The sequence below is a fragment of the Lactuca virosa genome, chromosome 6 (assembly GCF_052849685.1).
Source record: "Lactuca virosa cultivar CGN04683 chromosome 6, Lactuca_virosa_CGN04683_v6, whole genome shotgun sequence".
Lineage (NCBI taxonomy): Eukaryota > Viridiplantae > Streptophyta > Magnoliopsida > Asterales > Asteraceae > Lactuca > Lactuca virosa.
Genome location: NC_136431.1, coordinates 169,468,308 through 169,476,716, shown reverse-complemented (window position 1 = coordinate 169,476,716; position 8,409 = coordinate 169,468,308). Strand labels below are relative to the sequence as shown.

Here is an 8,409-nt window from a genome sequence, read left to right as displayed (position 1 = left end):
CATACTTATATTTTTTAGCGAAGAATATCACTTTACTTGTATTTTTAACCAATACATATTAGTTTTAATTTTCATCTTGATTTCATTTGATTGCGTTTTCTCAAAAAAAAAGTATTTGTGTACTTGAAAGTATGATGGTATAATTGACACACCACTAAATGTATATTTCTCCCTATACATTGCCTACTAAAAAATAAGCAACTTTATCTGAAATATATAACTATAATCGGATAGATTTGTCATAGTAAAATGCTATAATAGGAACAAATGAAAGTATAATGCTACAAAATAAACTTAAACTGGTTCATTGTTTTTACATCCACATTTTAAGTAACTACTGTTTATTTGTCACCATGTAATGCATTATCAATTACATATACAAACAATTAATGGTTATTCATTAATCGGTGATTAATCAGTGAACGGGTTCACCGAACGAGTATTATTCCCTTGAATGACAATTTTACCCCTGCGATTGTACTTGAATTTACAATTATGCTAAATGTAAAAAACAACCGCAATGAATGTAGGTTGGTATAACGAACAGTAAATAAGTTTGTATGTGTTTGTATAATTAGAACAAATGAACGATATATGGACAAAAATAAATAAAATTTATAGTACAATGTTATAATTGGAACATTTAGTATTATCTTGGATTGAATTTGGTCATCTAAAAAAAGAGTATTACGTATTCCATGGAAGTACATCCCACCGTTAATCAAAACATATAAATAGTCAACCATATTCTATATTTTAAAGTTAATAATTCTTGGGAAATAACACTTATTATAAGTGAACAAATAATAGAATGATGATATAGAAGAAAATAAAATCAAATTTTTTTATTACACCGGTCTACCGGACGGGTATAACACTAGTTAGTTTTGGTTATCTGTTAGTAGAGGGATGCCTTAGGGACTGTATATAATAATGTAGGACATAATGAGGACTCTTGATCTAGGCTCTTTTAACTGTTCCTTGTTTAGTTGTGGTGCTAGAGTAGAATCACTTATCCGGGTGTCTATATCCCCTCTGAGTATATACGGTTATGTATTCCTCCCATTGTTGATATTTAGTATGCTTCTATGTTGTAGTGATCTGTTAGATCTGTATCTTGGTATCGAGTATGCTACTAGGCTGTGGTGATCTGTTAGACCTGTATCCTAGTATCGAGTATGTTGCTTTGATGTAGTGATCTGTAGAAGTGTATGTTATCTGTACTTGCTGTTAATCATCTAGTGGAGTGCCCTAGGGACCGTCTATGGTCATCTAGGATAGCCTGAGAACTATTGATCTAGGATAGCATGTACATGTTCTAATTCAAACACATGAGATATGGCCAAGCCAGTCAACGTTTTTTGTGACATCCATGAATGAAAGCCATTTTTTTTTTGTTTTTTATTGGAAAATATTACAAAACAAAAACTCAATTACAATGTCTGTATAAAAAAGTTGCTTTTGAGTTGAAAAAAACGCACTCCTAATATACATTTGGCTGAATAGTCTAAAGGATTAGTTAGCCATTGAACCGGAAAAACTATTCTAAATTTTTTATCATCACCAACTCAAAAGAAAAAAAAAGTATAAAATGCTTATATAATGAATCAAGAATGAAATAAACCAATAACCTGCCATATCAAGAGGACCAGACTACCAGATATGCATAAAAATTAATGATCAATTGATCAAAAAAGTGAGAGTAAATGCATAGAATAAGATTAGGAAACCAAAAACCTCAAGGTGTGAATTTGTATAGTAAAATACCTAAAGAAATCAAAAAAAATTTATGCTATAATTTCTTTAACCACATAAAGCAGAAAAATCATTACTTCAAGAAGAGAGGACCGAACGACTGCTGATGATTTTGGGGCAATTATATTTCTCGTGGTTCGCTTCATCGTTTTTAATTGCTGATGTGTATCCATAATACGACCCAAATTCTCACCAAATCAGGGCCACAAAACTGAAACCGTTAAAGGATTTTTGAAGAAAACCGAATTCTCGATCGTTTGGAATTTAGTTTGGGTATGAGTTTTGGTTTTGCTCTTTTATATATAAAACCGGAGAAACCCATTGAACCAAAATATATAAAACTAAGATCCCTATGGATGGTTAAAATGTTAAAGGATTATATTTTACTAGACGAATTCTCGCGCATTGCGCGACACGGGTTAAAAATATATTGTTAGAATATTGAAAAATATATGTTTATAATGGTTATTTTATTGACATTAACTTTGACATAATATTTTTACACTAATTTATATATATAATCTCAACTATTTTGAACAATAATATTCATTGACATCAACCCATCTTCTTCATTAATAGAAATAAATATAATTATCTATTTAGTATTATTTTTAACAATTGTTATGATTGATTAATTTAAATTTTTACTTATGCAATTATTTTCTAATTTCATTAATGATGTTCATCTAAAATACAATTTATTTATAGCTAATGTTATGTAATTTATAATTTGATGTTATTATCATTTAAAATTATTGTTCATTAATTTTAAACCACTTACTATTATTAATAAGTTAAATAAGACTTTTAAGAAACTCTTAATATTATTATTCAAATGTAAAACATATACTAAATAATAAAGTGATAAGTTTGAGAATTTGCATTTCAAAAGAGACTTGCACGGATAATATGACATATCCATGATTTTTATAATTTGATTTTATTATTTACAACTATTATTCGTTAATTTTAAAACCATTTATTATTATTAATAAGTGAAAGAATACATTTAAAAAGCACTTATTATTATACTTAAAATGTTAAACATATACTAAAATATAAAGTGATAAGATACACAATTTGCATTTTAAAAGAGACCTATATGGATAATATGAATAATATGACATATCCATGATTTTTAATTAATTATTGCTTTTAAGTAACATATACATACAAACATATATACAATATTTAATTAAATATTATATATATCACATTCCATAACATATGATCGATAACATGAATCTAATCTAATTTGCAATAAAATTTCAACCACAACATACAATGATTGTCTTAAAAGAATACTTAAGAGTTTGCACTTTGTGCCATAAAGATAATGCCGCCATATCTTTAATGTGAATACTATCGCTGCCAACTCCAGATCATGAGTGGGGTAGTTCTTCTCGTGCTCTTTCAATTGTCGAGATGCATATGCTATCACTTTATCTCTTTGGGTCAGAACGCAACCTAACCCAACTCCAGATGCATCGCTATAGACTGCGAAGTCTTCAACTCCGTCAGGTAAAGAAAGAATCGGTGCTTCACACACCTTCTTCATTAATTTCTCAAATGCTTCTTCATGTTTCTCGTTGCATGTATATGTAGCTCCTTTATGGGTCAAAGCTGTCAATGGAGCACCTATTGAAGAAAAGCCTTGGCTAAATCTTCGGTAATATCCAGCTAATCCCAGAAAGCTTCGAATCTCAGTGGAACTTTTTGGTTGTTCCCATTTCATCACAGCTTCAATGTTTGTTGGATCAACCATTATTCCCTCTTGGTTAACCACATGACCCAAGAATTGGACTTCTCGAATCCAAAAATCGCATTTGGAGAACTTTGCGTACAACTTCTCCTTCTTCAAAACTTCTAATACTTATCGCAAGTGGTTTCCATGCTCCTGCTGGCTCTTTGAGTAAATCAAAATGTCATCTATGAACACTATTACTGATTTATCGAGGAATGGTTTACAAACGTTGTTCATCAAATCCATAAATGTTGCTGGAGCATTGGTTAGTCCAAATGTCATAACCAAGAACTCATAGTGTGCGTATCTTGTTCTGAATGTGGTCTTCTCAATATCTTGTTCTCTCACCTTCAGCTGATAATATCCTGACCCAAGATCAATATTTGAGAAATATCTCGAAACTTGCAGCTGATCGAACTGGTCATCAATCCTTGGCAATGGATACTTGTTTTTCACTGTTTCCTTCTTCAGATCACTATATTATATGCACATCCTCATTCTTCCATCCTTCTTCTTTACAAATAACATCGAAGCTGCCTAGGGTGATGAACTAGGTCTAATGAAACTGTTGTCCAATAACTCCTAAAGTTTCATCATAAGCACCTTCATCTCTGTCGGTGCTAATCGGTATGGTGCTTTTGCTACTGGTGTCGATCCTGGCAACAAGTCTATTCGAAACTCTACTTGTCGATCAGGGGGCAATCCAGGAAGATCTTCGGGAAAGACTTCCCTATAGTCACACACCACTAGTATTCTTTGCATCTATTTATTTTCCTTCTTTGCATCGATCACAAATGCCAAGTATGATGTGCATCCTTTGGACAAACATTTTCTGGCTTTCATCAGGGAAATTATTCCAGAATTCACTCTACGTTTGTCCCCGTACACCATAAACGACTCTTTTCCAGCTGGGTTTACTCTCACCATCTTCTTCCTGCATAGTATCTTGGCATCATTCGTATTAAGCCAATCCATTCCTAGTACAATGTCGAAACCATTCAACTCAGTGGGCAACAACTCCTCATTGAATTTATTCATGTTCAAGTTGATGACGATGTTTTTAGTGCAATCGCTAACAGGTATGAATTTGCCACTGGCAACTTCTGCAACTAGAGCATTATCAAGTTTATATACAGAAAATGCTAGTTTTCCACCAAATTTATGCGATATAAAGGAGTAATTTGCTCTAGAGTCAAACAATACATTGGCAGACAATCCATTTACAAGAAAGGTACCTGAAGAGACATCTGCTTCATCCCTTGCTACTACCAGGGTCATGTGGAATGCTCTTGCCTTTTGCCTCGGTGGAACATTAGGCATTGCCGCCTCTTTCTTTTTTGGGAAATCCCTAGAAATATGCCCCGAAAGATCTAGTATGCTCAAGAGTCATATTAAAATGATATTGCTAAATAACATATGATCCTAAGGGTCACAGTAACAACAACTTGATACAAATGATTATTTATTAGAAATTGATTTTATAAATATTGATAAAGTCTTATAATAATTAGGAAAATATTTATTTCAAGGAAATAATTATTTTACAATACAAGTAAGAAATTATTCCCTATGGTATAAATATAATATGTCATGTACATCTTTTTGGACCTAATAAGCTTTTTGTCTTTTAGCAAAAGACAAAGTTTATATCTTATAAACTTTGAGTTTATAAAATATAAACTCTAGACTTATCTTTTCCTTCTTGGAAACATGAGATGAAGAGAAAAGACTTTTGCATTGGTATAATGCAAAAGAATCAAATCTAGGCTGATATGTTCATGACATAGGGGACAAAGTTGTCTAAAACTATTTAATGGTTAATGACTCTTGGACCATAATTCCATTATAAATAATAGGTGAGTGTTCTATTTTGCTTCACCTTTCTTGCCTTGGTCGAGAACACTTCTTCCGTCTCCATCTTCTCTCTAAAGTCTTGAACTTTGAAGATTTTATTGCTTGCATTCTCTCTTTAAGTCATAATCTTGTTTTGGCTTAAAAGCTTAAGAGTTGTAACTAGCATTACGTCAAGTTGGCACATTGTTGGTGTCTCAAGGGTTCATGCTCACTCCATCAACTTCCAAGATTCCCCTAGAGGACTCAAAGTGCTTCAAAGGTTGTTACCACTTCCTCCTTCTATGTTTGTGTTTTAAATCTTTCCTTTACTTGCAAGATGATCATTAGTGGGTGATAAAATGTGTATGTTATTTTACAAAACTCAAGTCTTCCATTTTCCATTAGTTGTAGTTTTTGAAACTAGTTTTTAAATAAAACCCAACAATTAGTATCAGAGCCACATTGCATGTTTGGTTAAGATTTTTTGATTTGTGGAAATCTTAGTTTTTTTTGGAGAATATGGATAACTTGTTTTTGTATAAAAACAAGTTCATACATATTTTCTTTGACAACTTTATAATTGTTATTTTATGGGACAAAACTTACATGCATTTTTGTCACTTAAAGTTATCTTAAAAAAAGGTTGTTTTATTTTTATATGTATTTTAGTGTACATAAACAAGCCTTGTACCATTTGTGTTGTTATTTGTGTGATTTGGTTGAAAATCGTTTGTAATATTCTTTTATTCATAAAGTATGTAATAAAAGTAGCTAGTTTTTATTCTTGTTATTTTTATGTAATATATTAGTTTTAGACTAGATTTATTTTATGAAAAATGTAACAAGATGAAGATGAAGGCCATTTCTTGAAGAACCATGGAGACCCACGGTTTTATAAAGATTTTATAAAAGTTTATAACTTTTATAAAAGTTTTATAAAATTGCAACAAAGTTGGTTGTCACTGCAAGTGGGAGCTTGAAGATCACATGAAGAACAAGTTGTAATATTTGGTTCCTTTGTCCCTTAGGAAGGACTTAACACTTTTGTGTTGGCTCACAAAAGTGTTATATAGTTTAAGGCTTGTTTATGTCAAATGCATGTTTGTGTTGTTTATTTTTCAAGTAAATATCTTGTGTGGTTGATAATTTAGTTTTTCACAAACCCAAACTATTTTTTGGACAAAATAAACATCACATGGAGTTTTGATTTCAAAATATAAAATATGGACATTGGATGTAACATATTCTTGCCATAAAATAAAAACCGGTTTTATAAAATTGTTAATTACGACAACTTTAAAAATATTGAATTATAAGTGTAAAAATCACGTTTTTTAACTTATTCAAACTCCAAAGTATTATTTAATAAAATAAAGTTTTATTAAACAATATCAAAAGGTTCAAAAGGGCTCATACACAAACTTAATACTAGGTATTAATTTTAAATTTGAACCAAGGCAAAATAGAAAAACCGGGTTTTTATGAGAACCTTAAAAGTGTTTTTTGAAAAATTGATACCATGACATATTGGATGCATGCAATTGTCATGATATCACATGTTTTAAATAGAATAATAAAACATTCAAATCCTTTTTTCAAAATGCAAGTCTATGTCATCCAATTTTAGAAACATTTGCACATCACATGTATAATGCTAGTGGGATATAGGATACCTAACCATTAGTATCATCTTTTAATGGTCAAAGTATTTTTTCGATTTCTATAACCAAGTTATAGGCCAATTGTACAAGTTTTTCTAGTTAGATGACTTGATTGGAAACCTCGTGTGATAAAGGTGACCTAAGCAAGAGTGTTCTAAGGCATAGATGAGACCAAACATGTCAAATTAACAAATGGATTGTTAAGGGTCTCATAAACCTATGAATTACAAATGGTGTAATTAATACAAGTTATTTACCTTGTTAAAATTGGGTAAATAGGATAAAAGATACCTAACCATTTATTTGATTTGTAACTTGGATCCTAGAATTTAAATAAATAATGTTTCTGGAAACTAAAGGGTATTATTATTTAAAGAATTAAATACCAAATGAAAAACTTTGTTAAAGTTTTGTAGATGGATCCACCAATTACTGTAACACATCACCCAATGAACATTCGGTCAATTCTTGACAAAGAAAATCTCAACCACTCCAACTTTTTGGACTGGCACAGAAATTTAAGAATCATTTTGAAATAAGAAAAGAAAGACTATGTCCTTGAAAACCAAACTCGTGATGAACCACCTGCTCTCCCAAAGGCCACACATGATGCATGGCTAAAGCATATAGATGATTCACTTGATGTTTCACGTCTTATGCTTGCCTCTATGGTTCCTAATCTTCAGCGGGATGTGGAACACTACACTGCCTTTGACATTATTAAACATCTCAAGGAGATGTTTGGTAAACAAGCTAGAACCGAAAGGTTTGACACTATGAGAGCACTTCATGCCATGAAAATGGAGGAGAGTGGGAATGTGAGCACACATGTTCTCAAGATGAAAAGTTACATAGATCAATTGGAGAGATTGGGCTCCCCATATCCACAAGACTTGGCTATAGATATCATTCTGAACTCTTTGCCAAAGTCTTACAATGCTTTCATCATGAACTATAACGTGAATGGGCGTGAGAAACCTATCTCTGAGTTGCATGGGATGCTAAAAACTGTAGAGAAGAATATTCCAAGTAAAACTCCCCAAGTGCTCATGATTAAGGAAGGAAAGGTCAAAAAGAACAAAGGCAAGAACTTCAAGGGAAAGCCACAAGCTTGCAAGGGAAAAGGGAAGAAAGCTCCTCAAAACCCACCACCCAAGAAGAAGGAAAAGGTTGCCAAAGATGACACATGATTTGAGTGTGGAGTTTTCGGGCATTGGAAAAGGAATTGTTCTAAGTACCTTGTAGAATTGAAAAACAAGAAGGTCGGGGAAGGCCCTTCAGGTATATCCATTTTCATGATTGAAATGGGATTATTTACTTTTTCATCAAACACTTGGGTATTAGATATTGGTTGTGGAACTCATATTCGTAATTCGTTATAGGGGTTCAGAAAGAGTAGGAAACCGAAAGCAGATG

At 31.9% G+C, this 8,409-nt stretch overlaps 1 protein-coding gene across 1 annotated transcript; it reads left to right on the top strand.

Annotated features, from left to right (window-relative positions):
* The first annotated feature begins 7,661 nt into the window (after positions 1-7,661).
* On the top strand, positions 7,662-8,183 carry LOC145122066 (uncharacterized). The gene has a single exon (XM_079057738.1). The coding sequence runs from the start codon at positions 7,662-7,664 to the stop codon at positions 8,181-8,183; it is 522 nt and encodes a 173-aa protein (XP_078913864.1).
* The last annotated feature ends 226 nt before the right edge of the window (positions 8,184-8,409 follow it).